General features: G+C 40.5%; 1 protein-coding gene across 9 annotated transcripts in view; it reads left to right on the top strand.

The window, feature by feature from the left end:
* CASK (calcium/calmodulin dependent serine protein kinase) overlaps window positions 1-18,173 on the top strand; it is a 325,007-nt gene that overhangs the window by 259,403 nt on the left and 47,431 nt on the right. For 7 of the 9 annotated variants that reach the window (XM_089673937.1, XM_089673940.1, XM_089673944.1 and 4 more), the window contains 4 exons: window positions 1,879-1,957; window positions 9,475-9,560; window positions 15,465-15,533; window positions 17,992-18,060. In XM_089673937.1, the coding sequence (XP_089530063.1) occupies window positions 1,879-1,957; window positions 9,475-9,560; window positions 15,465-15,533; window positions 17,992-18,060 (303 nt within the window). The remainder of the gene's footprint in view (window positions 1-1,878; window positions 1,958-9,474; window positions 9,561-15,464; window positions 15,534-17,991; window positions 18,061-18,173) is intronic. The other 2 variants (XM_089673942.1, XM_089673939.1) reach the window with 1 other exon arrangement.

Raw genomic sequence — 18,173 nt, 5'->3', positions numbered from 1 at the left:
TATAATTCAGATCCTGCCTATAGTAGCTGGCTGCAGACAGCTCTGGGTGCTGTATACAGAAGAGTGACTTGAATATCCCTCTTCAACACAGCTGAAATTTGATTTCTGAGCTTCTTAATATGGACTGTATTAAAAATTCCTTAAAAAAAAAAATATCTTGAACTGGAAGCATGCAGAGATCAATGGATTTGAGATGGTGCAGCCATTGAGCTCTGCGTGTTTCAAGTTCAAGATGTTTTTTGTTTTAGGAGATTTTACTACATTCCTTACCCCAGCGATCAAACTTCAACCCTTATGTTGGATTTTCTGGCCTCCAAATGCACTGGTTGTTGTATTTGTAAAGGTTGTTACCCCATTATCAAGAATAAGGGTTTTATAGACTTATGAACTGATCATTTGGCACACAGTTTCTTCTGTTTGCTTAAACGGACACTGATACTAAATTTAAAAACTTTTTTTTTTTGTACCTAAAGCACACGGACATCAACCCTAAAACTGACACTAACTTTAACCTAGATCAAGCCCCAATCTAACTTTTATATACATACTTGTTTTTTTTCAGCAGTTTTTTTTTTTTTTTCGTACTCCGATACAATGAGGGGAATATTCCAAAACTGGAGATGCTTTTCATGGCAACCTGTCGGTTTTTATCTTTCATCTTCAAAGCCTAACTAACAGAACTAAACCCTCCTATCCTTTACAGCCAAGGAAGCTGCCATCTTGGCCTCCGTTTGGTCCGCAGTTGCCATGGTGCTGCACATTTCATCTGTTTTGACACCAGTCATTTGATGGCTTGACAGTTCACATGACTGCGCAAGCAAATGTGCCATTTTTTTGAAACCATTAAGTTGATGGGTTTAGTTCCGCTGTACTGAATAGGTAGCAGTTCCTAATGGAAGGGAATTACTTGCCATACACAGTTACTCCAGTTTTGTTAATTCCACATATTGTATGTTTTTCTTCTCCCAGAGGAAACACTACATGGGCAGGTTCTCAATAGTGATCACTGTGATTGGCTCTTATAGAGATCAAAAGCTTGCATGTCCCCTCCCCACCCTCTGACTAGATAGTGAAATCTGTTGCTTCTCCCTCTGAGCTCTGCTGTACAGACTGGATTGCAAGAAGCTGATTCCAAGACAAATTCAGGTATTCATACTGTTTGCATTTACAAAATATATATGTAGCAATGCTTACAGAGCTACATGAATGTTTATATTTTAGCATTGAATTTGTGCTTTAAACTTCTATTTATTTTTTACTTTACTTTAAAATAACAAACATGTTATACTTACCTGCTCTGTGCAAAGGTGTTGCACAGAGCAGCCCCGATCCTCCTCTTGTGGTAGAAAAATGCTTCCTATGGTGCGGACTCGCTCCCGAGTCGGGCTGTTTATCTATTTAGACGCAAAACCTGGCTTGCCCCCCTCTGCTCACAGGTTTTGACTGACAGCAGAGGGAGCCAATGGCTGCAGACGTGCACAGTGCTGAACCGAGGTTGGGCTCAGATGAGTATTTAGGGGGGGCTGCGGAGGGAGCTGCACTTAAAAGGCTTTTAACTTAGTGCACTGAATGCATTAAGGTAAGAAAAAAAAAATTACTTTTATAACCACTTTAAACTTCTGTTGGCCATTAACTTCCTTTGTAACACTTTGAAATGTATTAAATTATTTGTCAATAATCATATGCTTCAAATGAGATGATTGCTAACAAGCGTTTTAGGTTGCTCAGTAGCGTGAAGTTGATACTGCTAATGTGACTTAATCCTAACAGCAATTATCCTGTGATAACGAGTTGTATATAGACTTGCATGATTCTTTCAGGCTTTTTTTCTCTTTTGTATGACAGATTTGTAAAGCATTTTAAATTTGTTTTCAATAGGGTATAACGCTAAAGATGAATGAGCTGAACCATTGTATTGTTGCAAGAATTATGCATGGAGGAATGATTCACAGACAAGGTACTGTACCACACTTACAGATCTTATAATTTTGTAGCTGCCTAAGCTGTCATGCTCTTCGCAGTATTTCTAACCCTGTCACACCTCAGTGAGTTTTCACTATTAGGTTATGAATGAGTGCTGCTTGAATGAAGGCTATACAGCGAACACTATAAAAATTCCTACTAATCAGCCCAGCCTGCAAACCCATTTGTAATCAGCTCCATTGTTATGACTATACTGTTCATGCTGTAGAGCTGGTATTTGTGAAATTAGTGTAAAATTAATACATTTTCAGTCAAACAACTGCTGAGAGCCTTGGCACTCTCATTTTATCAAACTGAGGCATGAAATTGTGCATGAACATTGTTTAATAATACAATTCAGGATCTTTGATGTAAACAGAGAATTGTGATTATTTTAAATTATTTATCGGTTTCTGAACTTAAATTACTGTTTTCATCTTTGTTAAGTAGAAAATGTCAAGATTAGAATTTCAAATAGCATGTCATTCATTTGCATATTGTTATTACTTCAAGTATCTTATTAAATGAAACCTATATTGAGAGAAACTCGAGGGCTGCTATTACAGACCAATTCTAAAAATACTAGTTGCCTGGCTTTATCTGGTTTTGGTGCCTTGAGTCAGCTGTAACAAGCAAAACATACATTTGAGCAGAGTCAGAGTTCTCTAATGTGCATGTTTTGTTCTGGGTCTGTACCTTTGAAAGTACAGAACCAGTGGATCAAAGGCAGAGAATTTGTATTTTCAAATGTCGAGGTCAGTAATGATACTTATTACCAGTTACCTTTTTAAGATGCAAAAATTTATACTGCCGCAGACATTAGAACAGTGAGCCCAGCGCGTGGCCCTAAACTAACTCTAACACTGTTTGTGGCAGATGCTCTTTGCTGCTTTTATTTAATTTTCAGTTTTATATAACATCTATATATACATGGAGGGGGAAATACAGATTCCATGCAGATAATTTCCTTCATGGGGATTGAACCCAAGTCTTCTAGTGCTAAGTACACAGCACACTGCAGTACACATTTCCTTTGAGTCGGACAGCAGAGGTTTACTAATATGTTTGTGGTTGGTTGATTATCCACACTATGGTTGAACTGTCACCCCTACTTTAGACTAAGGATGCCATTTAATGCATGTATTATAAAAATGTTGGTGTTCATTTTACTTCTTTCACATCTAGTGATGTAAATGATAAAGAATTAACTCTTTACACAGACAGTCCTTTACACAGGAGCAAAACTGACATTACTTTTGGTAACCATTCAGAAATCAGGCTGACGTGCAGTTAGTGTTTTGAACAGGTTCCACTTCCCATAGCACCATACTAAGCAGCAGTAACTACAGTATATTATTACATTTACTTTACATTCAGCAATGGCATTGTGGTAGCACATGGTAAAAACACGTTACTACAGTGCACTGTAACACTAGATGCATGCTTCATTGTGCTGCAGTGCCATTAATTGCGAATGACACTCTAACGCACCTCCAAAATGCATGTGCGCTGCATTGCAACATAGTACAATGCAGTGTCCTGTGGGCTGTGCTTCAGAAAATGCAAACTGAAATCATTTTTTTTTCTTTGCATTGAGGTGCATTGCAGCCCATTCATTGTGAGTGGACTGTAGCTTGCTCAACACACCTAAACATACTGCATTGTGGTGTGGATGGGTCTAATTCCCCATTGATAAATATAGAGGTAACATGAAACACCATCATTTAATAGACATAGGACTACTCTGATTGGCTGAACTTAAGCCATCCACCAACCAATAGCATAAGAATCAGACATTTATTTTTTTATTTATTAAGATGTGTAAAGGGAATTTAATCTGTAGGTCATTTAGAAACCCTCTTAAATTCGGATGCGACTATTGACTTATTTGAGTTTGTGTGATTGCTAAAATAAAATAGCATATATATATATATATATATATATATATATATATATATATATATATATACACACACACACACAGTTTTATTTTCTCAGAAAATAGGTCAGCAACACAACCATGACCCCCAAAACCCCCTGCCCGCCACTCCACCCGCCCTACCCACACCCCACACTGCAAACTGCATCAAGTTTGGGGGGGGGGGGTTATACGCAGAGTTTGGGGATGCACTACATACAGATTTCAGGAGTGCACTGCATGCAGAGGTTAGGGGTGCACTAGATACAGAGTGCAGAGTTTGGGGGAGGGGGTTACATGCAGAGTTTGGGGATGCACTGCATGCAGAGGTCAGGGGTGCATTAGATACAGAGTGCAGAGTTGAACTTTCTGCCACAGCTGCTTATCTCTGCATTTCTCATCCACCTCTCACTTTCATCCCCCTTCAGCTCTGACCTCTACACAACCCACCTCCACTCCCCCATCTCTCCCCCCCCCCCCCTCCTTGCTGTTGCTGTATGAAGCTGAAGCACCCAGCTGGCTCTAGTACCTTTCCACACACTGTAGGTGGCTCCACCTCTCTCACTTGCAAATAGTGGAGTGTCGGCAACCGCACTGCACCCCGAGCACCTACATCTCCCCTGTCCCCATCCTGCACTCAGTGGGAGCTGCTCCGGAGATCAGATCTGTGGGAGCTGTTGGGAAACAAGCTGGCACTTGTAAACATAGAAGCCGGACTTCTGTGTTTACAAGCGACAGTGGTGAGCAGAGGGCCTGAGTCAGAGGTGGTGGAACCAAGTTCCAGCTGGAAAAAGTGTGTGTGTGTCCCCTTCACTTCACAATTTTGCTATGTTGCAGCCTGATACTTTAGTTGTTTAAATTATTTTTTTTAATTAATCTACACTCCGTACCCCATAAGTACAAAGTGAAAACAGAAATTTAGAAATGTTTTTAAATGTAGGAAAAAGGTCAAATTGAAATATCACATTGGCATCATTATTCAGACCCTTTGCAACAATCCATTTCTCTTGATCATTGCTGAGATGTTTCTACACCTTGATTGGAGTCCAGTTGTGGTCATTTAAATTGATTGGACATGATTTGGAAAGGCAAACACTTCTGTATAAAAGGCCTCACTGCATAATGTATCAGAGGAAAAGCCATGAGGTGAAAGGTTCTGCCTGGAGATATTGTAAATCGCAGATATGGGGAAGACTACAAAATAATTTCTGCTGCACTGAAGGTTCCCAAGAGCAGAGTGGCCTCCGTAATTCTCAAATGGAAGATGTTTGGCACAAGTTCCAGAGGGATAACCATAACTGCAGCCCTCCACCAATATGGGCTTCATCGCAGAGTGACTAGACACAAGCATCTCCTCAGTGCAAAACGCATGAAAGCCTGCTTGGGATTTGCAAAACAGCATCTGAAAGACTGACTGTGAGGAACAAGATTATCTGGTCTGATGAAACCAAGATTGAACTGTTTGGCCTTTATTGTAAACATTATGTCTGGAGGAAACCAGCCCAATAGCATCCCAGCAGTGACACATGGTGTCGGCAGCATCATGTTGTGGAGGTAGTTTTTCCAGCAGTAAGGACTGGAAGACTGGTAGAGGTTGAGGGAAAGCTGAATGGATCAAAGTACAGAGATATCTTTAAATCCTGATGCACAGCGCTCAGGACCTCAGACTGAGCCAAAGGTTCACCCACATGACAACAATCCTCCGCACACAGTCAAGACAACACAGGAGTGGCTTAGGGACAATTCTGTGAGAAGCCTGAAAATGGTTTCCAACTGTCCCCATCCAACCTGACTAAGCATGAGAGGATTTGCAAAGAAAAATGGCAGAAAATCCCTCAATCCAAAGCTTGTCATGTCATACCTAAAAAGACTCGAGGCTGTGCTTGATGCCAAAGTTGCTTCAACAAAGTAATGACTCTAGGGTCTGAATACTTAAGTACATGTGGTATTTTCGTTTTTTCTTTTTAATTCATAGACTTTTCTAAAATTCTGTTTTTACTTTGTCATTATGGGGTACTAATAAAAAAAATATGAAAGTGAGCGCTAGATAAAAAGCTGCTATGCGCCAAGAAGTACCAAAGGACTCTGCAAAGAACATATGAGAAGGGGCGCAGCGCTAAAATACAATATAGCTAATATACATGTATATATAGCAAACGGAATAAGTGATATAAATGTGCCAAGAACTGTGCATAAAAGCAATATAGGTCCTTAAGTAATAGATGGTGACTCAAAAACGTGCGTCTTCCGGTGATCAAATTAATTGAATCATGCACTCACCAGATGCATAATTCAAATATGCATATAGATGATATCCCGATATCCGAGCGGAGTTATCTCAAAACCGGATAAGGTCATCGTCTGGGTACATCAGTCCGTCCAGGTTTCTCCTTATGGATCGTGTGTCTTGGCCTGTAAAGCCTCCCTTGTGTAGCTATCCAAAATCCCTGAGATTCTTACTAGGAGCCACAATCTTGGATATGATGTCCACAGCCCCAGCTTCATAGTAGTGCCCTCCTTTCCCAAAGGAGGGCACTACTATGAAGCTGGGGCTGTGGACATCATATCCAAGATTGTGGCTCCTAGTAAGAATCTCAGGGATTTTGGATAGCTACACAAGGGAGGCTTTACAGGCCAAGACACACGATCCATAAGGAGAAACCTGGACGGACTGATGTACCCAGACGATGACCTTATCCGGTTTTGAGATAACTCCGCTCGGATATCGGGATATCATCTATATACATATTTGAATTATGCATCTGGTGAGTGCATGATTCAATTAATTTGATCACCGGAAGACGCGCGTTTTTGAGTCACCATCTATTACTTAAGGACCTATATTGCTTTTATGCACAGTTCTTGGCACATTTATATCACTTATTCTGTTTGCTATATATACATGTATATTAGCTATATTGTATTTTAGCGCTGCGCCCCTTCTCATACATTATGGGGTACTGAGTGTAGATTAACCACTTGCTCTCCAGAGGATTTACCCTCCTTCCTGACTAGGCTATTTTTTTACGATACAGCACTGCATTACTTCAACTGACAATTGCACGGTTATGCAACGCTGCACCCAAATGAAATTTATGTGCTTTTTTTCCCCCTCAATTAGAGCTTTCATTTGGTGGTATTTGATTGCCTCTGCATTTTTAATTTTTTGCACTATAAACAAAAAGACCGACAAATTTGAAAAAAAAAAGTACACAGTAGCATGTTACTGCTGGCAGAAGAGAGACCTGTATTATTTACACACAGGTCTCTCCCCTGTCACTGTTCCTCAGCGATTGCCAGGTGCAGGTGGGGAATCTCCGGCCGGGACCCGGTGATCGACATCTGTAGCCACCAATGGCAGCACGGATAGAGCGGCGTGCGTCTCCTACCCGGAAATGCAAGATCATGTATGTATACGTGATTTTGCGCAGCCCTGCCACCCTGTACCAATAGTTCTGCTATAGGGCGGTGGGGAAGCTGTTAATGAGAAAAAAATCCATTTAGAAAACTGAAGCATCAGGCTGCAACAAAACAACAATGAAAAAAAACAGAGGCAGTCGGAGTACATTATGAATTATCTATCTATAGTGCTGTGCAAAAGTCATAAGCAATTTTGTTTGTTTATTTTTAAGTAAGATTCTGGTTTTGAAGTTCTAAAAGGTTTGGAATAATGAAAATTGATATGATTTCACCTTAACTTTATTGCCTAAATCTGAAAAATATTGACTGATCCCTGGCAAGCCATGCATTTTCCTGTGATCCTAAAGTGCTTTGGCTGTACTACAAACCCTTGTCAGTTCATTTTTTGTGGTCTGTATACCACTGGGAAAATTTCCTTAAATTTTCTGTCCCAGGGGCACAAAAGGAAATCTCCCATGGTGAAGAGAATTCCCCACTGAATATTTTCCCCTCACCTCTTGTTTTGGGGACGATTCAAACATTCTGAATTTAGCCCCAGTTTCTTACAAAAGTAACCAGTACCAGCAAATGGGTGAATCTCCTTGCAGCTAGAAAAGGAGGGAGAGAGAGAACAGCTCTGCTGTTATCAGACACAGCTCTGGATAGAGAACAGGCCCAGGTAAGTATTTGGGGGGGGGGGTTTAGGGAGGAGCTGAAGCTAAAGGGTGTTTTACCTTAATGCATAGAATGCATTAAGGTAAAAAAAAGTTTAGACTTTACAACCACTTTAAAGCAAGTGTTCCCACAAAATAGCCATGCAACTACCAGGGGCGGACTGACAACTCATGGGGCCCCCGGGCAATAGGGGATCATGGGGCCCCTGTGTCCTTGCCCAAACTCAAAAAAGCCTATGAAAAAGGTACCAGGGGCATCTCATGGGACCCCCTACTGACCCCGGGCAGTGCCTGAGTTTCCAAATGGTCAGTCCGCCCCTGGCAACTACCATTTTCAGAGGGAAAGGTTTATAATATGTGCTGACATAAGCACACATAATTTATTCCAGTATAGCGAAGTACCACAGAGGTCGTGTAAATAGTTATTTCTTCTAGGTATAGAGATCTTGAATTAGACAACAGTTGCCAAAAGTAAAAGTTTGAAATATTGATGCACTTCAGAGATGTTATTGTTTGGCTGGGTGTGTTCTTTGCAGCATTTCTATAATGTGTTTTGTAACAGCTTAGAGACCTCTTCATCCTTGCCTCTCTGTTTTGAAATAAAACTAATCCAGAAGGAAATAATTTGAAAGGAAGGCATAGGATTGAAAAAAGGAAGTTGTTTTGATGAAAATAGGTTTAAATGTAACATTTTATTTATTTTTTGTTTTATAGTGGACTATCTGTAGGTCAGATTTAAAGCTGAAATTCAGTCAAACCAATAAACACACTGTAATTGTAATTGCATTCAGTGAATCTGATCTAGACTATATAGCCAAGTTAGAAATTCCATTTCTCTTATTGTAGTTAATTAGGCCATAAAATTTTGTCATCAACCTGTCCCCAGCCTGCCACTGGATAGTAAAAGATAAGCTGCACTCTGGTGAAGTCCTCCATGTTCTCATCTTCTTTAAGCATGTTCAGACTGTTAACTGGCTTCACTTTACATAGCATTATGGGTAAGAGGGCTGACCCTCCCTCCTTGTGTAATACTGGCCATACACAGAAAAACACTCGATCATTTGACTCTCGGGTACATTAGTGAGCTAATTTCAGTTATCAAAATTATTTGTTGATAATTGTGGGAAATATTTTGATGCAATGATGGCGTTGTCACATGCACGTTCGACAGATCTTTAATTCCGACCGTTTTTATTTCTTTTAAACCAAATTGAAGTATTAAAAATAGAGTATATAACAAGTAAAGGTTTTCCATTTATGTGAAGGAATCTGGTTGCCTTTAATATTATGCAAAATAATCTGGTTCCCCTTAATATTGCCTCATTTTGCTTTGGTTTAGCAGATTGTTTCTAGTCTGTAAATAATAGTTTCCCCCCTGTCATTAATTTTAATATAAATTGTAACAAGTTATTATTAGCTCTGTACAAAGTTAGCTCAGTACACAGTGTGCATGGAAGTATAGAATTTCTAGGTTTTGTGATGTTAGAGAGGACTTGAACTAACCAGTTATTTTATCTACAGGTACTCTCCATGTAGGTGACGAGATCCGGGAAATCAATGGAATTAGTGTAGCAAACCAGACAGTGGAACAGCTTCAGAAAATGCTGGTTAGTAGATTTTACTTGTGTTCTAGAGTATCAGTATGCGTGACTCTGCATTCTGCTGGTAATCTGCTGTTTCTGTGACAGTTTGTCTGGTTTAATTACAATTTTTGGAGATTTAAAACAAAAAAAACCCTTTCACTGCCATCATCATCTTCCTCACCAGGCATAAAGCTTGTATTCCGATAACAAGATGGCTAAACGTGTGTAGAGCTCCTATCTCCTAAATATCAGTCCCTACGAATGCTCCTATAAACCTACCCACTTACTGCAATTCTATCTTATAGATAGTTATAATTTTTTTTAGTATGGGATTTCTGAGATCTGCACACTTTTCTGGTTACTCGTAATTACTTTCTCTGATGCTCAGCTTTTTTTTTTCTTCTTCTTCTTTGAATTCTTAGACTTTCCTTGCTCCAGAGCATTGGATTCACAGGTCACATAGGTGTAGAGGAAGATCTCTTCATATTTCCTATCTGGTGTGCCAATTCTGGAGCAGTTTTGGGTGCTGAAGTTAGTGAGCTGAACATTGATTCTTTTTTTTTTTTTTCTCTCCAAAAGAGCTGATGATATTCATTCTCCATTGTCCATTCAGGGACATGGGAATTCAGAAACAGTCTGGTTATGTTGCCTCCTACAGGATGGTGGGGCAATGGCAAACAGAAAATTCATGTGACCTTTGGGTGCTGGACTCTGCATTATTGCACTTTTCAGACCATCATGTACTGTGTTGTCTGTAGAGCGTATTCTGGATCCAGAGCCATGGCGCTTAGCCCTCAGGCGTGACCCTGCCTGTGAAGACTCGATGAGTAAGGCTGGTCAGGCTGAAGCACTGGGAGCTACCTCTTCATTTGCATATTTGGGTCCCTTTTTCTAACTTCCCACCTCCACCAGGTTTACTGTGGGAAGGGTTAAGGCTGAGGGACTGAGAGTTGACATTAATCTGCTAGGTGCGCATGCACTCCACACTTTTTTTTTTTTATATCTGCCATTTAAGCTTGAAGAGGAAGCTACTTCATCTGCTCCTGAAGCGCCATGTGGTTTCCACTGTTCACTTACAATGACTTGGTGACTTCCACTTGCCTAAAACACCAATGAGTACCAGCTGCTTAGTTTTGTGAGTATTTTAGGATTGGACCTGGCTGCTTTCCAATACCCATTTGAACATTTCTGTCCTAAGACACATAGTCCCAATTGTAATTGTGACTTCAGCCCTAGTGGTTCACGGCATGTTAACAAGGTATCCTCAGATGGAATCAATGTCTGAAACCAAAGACTCTTGTTGCTAAAGGGTCATCATCTTTTCCTTCAGCTCTCTGGGTTTTGGAGGTGTGTCAAAGCCTCCTCCATGTCCACTATAGGCTTTCTCTGCGCAGTTACTGGAGAAATCTGTGTGTAGACACTATATGCATGCTCCGACACCATCTCTGGCATTGTCTGCTCATAAATTCTCCTTAACCGGATTCAGAGTACCAACATTCTGTTTCAGGAGAGGCTGTTTTTGGGTACTTCAATCTCCTGCAGTTGGCTTATTGATGCAGTGTGTATTAACCTACATCTAGAGGATCAGCCTACTGTTTCAGGCCTTGGGTCTTTTAGAGCTCCCTGCAGCTGCAAAGACCTTTCCATTACATATGCTGTTGGAGTCATATCTCTGTGTGTACTGGAAACACCCTAAAGGGTTCTGGGCACCACCTGAAAGTATGTTTGAACCATCTCACAGTGAATTTGTAGACCAGTGGCCTGTTCCTACTTGTGGATACTGTGATCCACATTTACAGAAACCTCCACTAAAAAAGTGGAAGGTATGTTCATCTTTTCCGACATACCTAACAGTCAGTTGAACTCCTGCCTTAGATCCAAATTTAAACTAATTGGTTTGCCCCTCTGTCCTGTGTTGTGATAACCCTGATTTGTCAAACTGTAAAAATGGGTAGTTTCCCTTAAAGGGGATACCTCCACCACAGGAGTTGACTTTTTTTTTTTTTTTTCTATAGAGTAGCTGAACCAAATGTTTAGAGCCTTGTACTTTAGTTGTGATGGCTTGTTACAAGTCTCAAAGCTTGTCTTGTATGAGACTGATGTTTGTGCATATTTGTAGTGGGTTTACTGATGAGACATCCAAGGAACATCTCATTCGCTTACCCTTCGAAGGATGTTGTCTCTTCAAGCTTGCTTTTTACACAGTGATTAGCAATGTCACTGTGTAAAATGTGTGTGCAGGGCAACTGTGGCAGGGGAGGTGGAATTTCACTCTCTTCCCCAATTTGCTTTGGCAGTAAGTACTTGTAGGCCTTCAGAGCCTAACTCCTATTCAGATCATAGAGCCTGATACCAGAGGTCTGCTAACCTCCATGACCCTATACATGACCGTACACTTCCATTACTACTATAAATAAGAGACTGTGTTTGGGTGCTTAGGACACTCCTTTTAGTCCTTTGCCTAACTCTTTGTGTATGCATCAGCAGCCCTTCAACCTCCTTGTGCTATCATTTTCAGCAGAGGGCCTTGCTATATTCACCACATTATAAGACTCCTCATTCTTGTGCAGATGGGAACTTGGCATTGGAAGTTATGTTCCACCCAGAAGTACACTTTCTTTTCATTACAATGGTACATCCTAGGAAGCTATTGCTCTCCTTATGATGGTTGATACCTCTCAGCATTTCTCTTCTCAGGAACCATTCTCTGATTTACAGGGTTGATCAGGACCAGTTGTTACTGCTTTTTTTATTTAAGAAGGACCTGACCCCTCAGCATCCTTTGGAGGCATCTGCTATTTTTCGTAACCCTGGACTTTGTCTATCCTAGTACCCAGTGGAACACAGACACCTTTCCATAGTGTCATTAAACCCACAGCCAACCATTCACATGCTTTATAAACAACATAGCAATATGCTGTAAGCAACTGTAGATATAACACATAAGCTTTTTTTTCCAAATACCTTTTTTTTCCCCTTTTTTCCACACCATGGTCACGTGATGTCCTTTCACTTGCTCCACACCGCACTTGGGAGGCGAAGCAAGCATGAAGCCTCTGAAGTATCCTGTAATCGTCATTGCAGGAAATTTTCTCTGTGATCCTCTGACTGCACAAAATATATTGGTGCAATTGTGGTCACATGGGGTGGAATAGCAAGGGAGGGTCACTCAAAGAGATGAAGCTGCCTCCACAAGCTGCTTGAAAAAAAAAAAGATGTCACATGTAGCAGCTTGAGGAGGACAGAGCATGGCTTCCCAAAAGCAAATCTTGGCACAGTGGCAACATAGGATCAGCTGCTAATAAGTTGCCACTGACAATAAGGAGGTCTATGGAAATGTCAAGCAGATTTTTACAAAGAATGAAGAGATGCCCAATAGAAAGCTTAAGCACACAGGTAGAATACATAATGGTAGTGAACTATGCAAAAGAAACCTTTTGGGTTTATAGATATTTGAAGGAGGGTCAACTTTCTGGACCTCTGAGTGGTCTAATGGCTACAAGCTTTAACCCACTGGGGCCTCGCAGGTATCTAGTGTTGGTAGTTACCTTTCAACAATGGGCTGCCCAACCCAAATCCTTGCTAACGTGAATAAAACATGTGGGTCAGTGTAATCTTTCCCCGTTGTCAGGGACATTTTCTCTTTCTCCCTTTTAGCGGCCTGTGGGTTGGTGAGAAGACATCTTCTTAATATTGTGTTACCTATACTTGTTAACTGAATCTTCTTAAGTCTCCACTATGCTATCTGAGAGCCTAGACTTGAGATGTGAGACATCTGCATGGTCCTTATAGACAAAGAAATCTCTGGAATAATAATTCAGTCTTTCTGAATGGGGTGGTCTCTTCCCCCTTTCAGAATGGACTCCCCTTGCAGGGGTTTCCCCATATCAGGCAAATCAGTTTTGCCCCTCAGAACAGTAATTTCCTGTTGTTTTTGGGAATCACACTATGAAGCAATTGCCTGACTTGGACTTCACTGGGCCTCATTTAGGTGTTGCAAGGCCTTAACCTCTGGGAAAGTGTTGGAGTTCTCCCTTTGATGGGATAAGTGACCTGGTCTGTACTTCAGAAAACATTGAGAGTGCTGCTCTCAACCACATAGTCTCAGAAATGTGGCATTACCATCTAACTTTATTCAACCAATAGAGTTTTCTACAAAGAGAGGGTGCGCCTCATCTAATGCATGAGAGGAAGTCCCCATTGTCAGACGTCCCTATGTTCACTTGGATTTTCAGCAGACTAGTTCCACTGGTCTCATGTTGCAGGTAATTCTTTGCTACTAATGGAGTATGCCTTTGTGAGACCTGATCACCTGGGGTTAAGGCTGTCTTCCATGGCTGATCAATAAGCTTTTCTTGGTCCTACTCAGGTAAATGCTTTTAGCTGTTTGCTAAGGTACCTCACTCCATGCCGTGGATGCCTTTCTGAACTGAGGTGCTTCAGGTTATGCTTAGAACTATGTTCTGTCTCATCTGTTCTGCAGGTCATGCATAGGTCCTTTGTCAGCCCCCCAAAGTCACCTTCTAGTGTTTAATTGGATGAGTTTTTTTCTCATTCCCCTGCTTGCTGGTGTTCACATGCACCAATCTGGAGCTGTAGTATACCTTCATCCCTGCCTACCCTTGTTAACGCTACTTTTCACCCACCCTACCTTTCCTAATAAGTCAGGTTGACTTCAGGGTTCACACTCCTGTGTTATTTTCATTGTCTATCCCTGGGAATATTGCTCTGTGAAGTCCTTACTTCATGTGACATGGGTTGTCTTTCCGGGCAATCTTACGCTTAGTCTTTTACTTCCCATTCCTGAATTCCAAGAGTTGAGAGTCCAAGATTTGGGCCTGTGTGCTTGGAGACTGGCTGGTCTGCTATTGTGGGCCTGTTTTTTCATGTGTACAGGACCTGTTCTCCCACTGTTCTTTTTGTAAACCATATCGTACCTTTGGGCTATTTGTTCTTTATCAGCTCATTGCCTGTTATACCACTTTTGGTGGTATTGTAGTTCACAGCACCTTGCTGGTGTAGATACTTTTTTTCCAAATGGAATATTTCCCTGAGGCAGTGGCCTGAGCATCAAGTTTATCCTCCATTAATTCCCATATTCATTGGCAAAGGCTCTATCTTGCAGCGGACTTAACATCTTCTGGTTCAGTTTCAGGTGTCGGTCTTTTGGTAGTCTTGAACATTCCTAGCCCCTTCTTGGATCTGTCAGTAGCTTTTACCCTCCCCCCCCCCTTCCCCAGCTGGACTACTTTTGGGCATCCAGACAGTTTTTAAATTCCTCTGTCCCTTAATGTAGGCAAATTTTTATTTTTGTACTTGTTTCAAAAGCATCTTCAAGTCTATTGAGGGACACAGGTCCCAGCCCTCTGTTTGTATTGCCAGGCACTGTACCTTCTCACAAAACTGAAGCATGATTGGCAGAGGAAGGGTTATATACAATGGCTGGCATATGATTTTTCTGTTTCTCTCTTGCCCCAGCCTCCTATAAACGGTAGTATAACCCAACAGTTTCTGAATTCCTGGGTCCCTCAGTGGACTGGAAGAAAAATATTTTATGGTACGTCCAAAAATCCTAAGTGTGCAATTTTAATATTCATATGATATTTATTTTCCCTGAAAGGTTCATTTTATAGGATAAGTGCACTAAAACAAGTCGGTTATCCTTTTTTTGCCCCTCTCCCTGACCTAATCCATATGCCACCTTCCCCTTCTACAGATGCATTATTTTTAAGATTCAATGCCTGCGGTGTCTACCCTCCCTTGGCCGCACCTGCAAAGTACAGTCCCATAGAGGTGAATAGGGCTTGTTTACCTCCATCTCCCTGGAAGTATAGACAAATATAACAGTATAAAAATGTATATCTTTATCTTAAAGTGAACATTGTTTCTAAATTTAGTATCTTAAACCATTTTCTTTTTCATTTTCAGAGAGAAATGCGGGGTAGTATCACTTTCAAGATTGTTCCTAGTTACCGCACTCAGTCTTCATCCTGTGAGGTAATAATGTCATACATTAGCCCATCTTTTCTTCTTGTATCCTGGTGCTAATCACTTGCTAATGGCTGACTTTTTTTCTGCTTCTTGGGAAGTTGTTTCTGCCTGTGCTAGTAGATCATGCACACCAATTTTACAACAAAGATAACGGAACCGTCAATGCCTCACTCCCTTTCAGCACTTATTCCTGAGAATATAGTCTGTTCCAATGTATCATAATTTCCTGATAGATTTTTAGACCACAAAATAGTCATCTTAAAAATAACCAGCAGTAGGGTGGTGGTAGTATTTTCACAACTAAATATTTGCAAGTGCAGGTTGGAAAGAATAGATTACAGAATATTGTCATCTTTAATGAGGGCAAAGGCAGCAATCAATCAAATGTCAGCTTTCACTACAGTAAGTTGAAATGCTATTGGTGACTGCTGTTTGCTTGTTGAGTAAACACGTGTTTTTTGTGCTAAGAGTTTACATATATAGTACTGTTTAAAATAAAATCTACCATTTGATTTTCCGTATGGTATTTTACTTAGTAGTAATTACCAATAAATTAAATTTTTCCAGGAACTTTATTTCAGCTTTCTCTTGTATATTTGTTATATTGTATTACACAAATCTTTTTAATATTGGTATGTAATCAGTCTAATGTGCCATTCATTTTGAAAGCTGGCTCAATATTGACCAAGGCTGTTTATTCACTAGGAACCTCAGTGTCATGAATGGTGTCTGGTAAAGTTTATCAGCATAATTATCCGCTGAGTCAATACAACAGCTTCCTCCATTTAAAACCTGGATCCAGCAATAACCTATTCTAATGTGCGCAACGTGTTACTTGTGGTTATAGTTACGAAAATTTAGCAAAAGTTTTGGGTGAAGGCCAGAGAGAATCTCCCACCTGCGGTTTATATCTGTTGATTATATTGATGGTCAGATCTTAGCACCCAAGTCCCCAGATCTATCCACTCATTGTGGCCATTACTAATGGTCTTTGACAGAATCTAGGCACCTGAGTTCCCGAATCCACCAACTTAATGTGGTTATTGTAAGCTGTCTCACCTCCAAACGTTATCTTTTTTGTGGGAAGTACAACAAGAAACCTAACACATCCTTGGCTTGGTAATGCCTTAATAAGTGAAATTGGAATTCCATTTAGGCAATATAGTTGTCTATTTCAGTTGATAAGCTATACCACATGATATTTTTTCATAGAAAAAGTCTGTTTAGGTTTTATTCATTTAAAAAAGTGTTCATTTTGTAGTTATTGGACGGTGGTTTGGACAGTTGCTTTGTGAAAATGTTGACCTGTGCAGCTTCAAAGTAAAGATGCTCGTCTAGGCATCAGAGAATTCCCAGTTAAATCAATGGAGCCAGTAGCTCTGTCTGAAAGACATAAGTAGAGTTTGAAACAGGTCACAGGAGGATCTTGACGGCTCTGGATCTTTATACTTGTGCTGCAGCACTTAAGGAGAATCGTTGACCTCTAAAACTATGCTCTTGAGCACTCAGCATCTTGTGCACTGTGTACTCAGGGAAAGTGTGCTGCTGCTTGGTATTAAGCTGACTTCTGCAGGAGATGGCCTCAAACTAGTTTCTTTTCTTGGAATCACTAAGCAGCTGACTTTTGCTGAAGTTAGTCAAATTTATGTAGCACACATTGGTATTTTACAACCCCTCTCCCCGGCACTGGTACAACACTTTGCAAGCAACCATACCGCCCATTAGGGGTTTGGTGTATAAATACTAGAGCAAAAAAATCTAGAGGAAAGCAGAGTAGCTTCCCATTGTAGTCAGGTTCCATGTTTCTTTTCACAGCGAATGAAAGATGAAATATTGTTGGTAGCTATGGGCAGTGGCTTCACTTTTCTCCATGTTTCATTGCTCTAGATGATGTGCACTGCTCTGTCATACATGTTAGCTACAGGTGACTGAATCTCTACAAAATGTTACACAGAAGTTGAAGCCATCACCTTCCTGACAACCAGGTTGATCATTATGGCCCTCTGGTTAATTTGGCCATTAATAATGAATTGGCTTATGGCATAATGAATATTGAAATATCTGGAAGCATTAATTTTTTCATGTCATGTAATTTTTACTTACATGGGGTTGTTAGAAATCATACGGACAGATAAATGTTTAATTTGCTAAGGATTGGTTTTGGTTGCTTGGTAAAATTGATGTTTTACAACAGGTCTGTATAATTTTTCTCTACATCTCTGTGAAAAGCAGATGCATTTTCAGCTGTACTGCCCAGTAGCAAATGGAACATGGAGTATGTGCTGCTGTCTGGACCATGAGCTCCACTAGGTGGAGATTTTAAGAACTGCAGTTACTGCTGCTTAATATTTTTCTCTATGCACCAAACTTCATAGTGTAGAGATTCTTCTTATTGTTGATGCCTTGGTGATTGTACACTGTTGTCACAGTGAAATGTGTTAATGAAACTTGTGTCTTATTTCAGAGAGATTCCCCCTCTACATCCAGACAGTCCCCAGCTAATGGTCATAGCAGCATTAACAATTCTGTTTCGGTAAGACCAGCAATTGCATATACTCACAAAAAAGGTGAAAGGAGTTTTGTACACTACCAGTTTTGTATCGGCATCTGTTTTCTTAAATTCACAGATAAGCATTGCCATTCTAA

This window comes from Staurois parvus, unplaced genomic scaffold (assembly GCF_062004578.1).
Source record: "Staurois parvus isolate SC_StPar_1 unplaced genomic scaffold, SC_StPar_1.0 ptg000145l, whole genome shotgun sequence".
In the NCBI taxonomy this organism is placed as follows: Eukaryota; Metazoa; Chordata; class Amphibia; order Anura; family Ranidae; genus Staurois; species Staurois parvus.
Note: the sequence above shows the minus strand (reverse complement) of the source record. Positions and strands in the feature narration are given on the sequence as shown.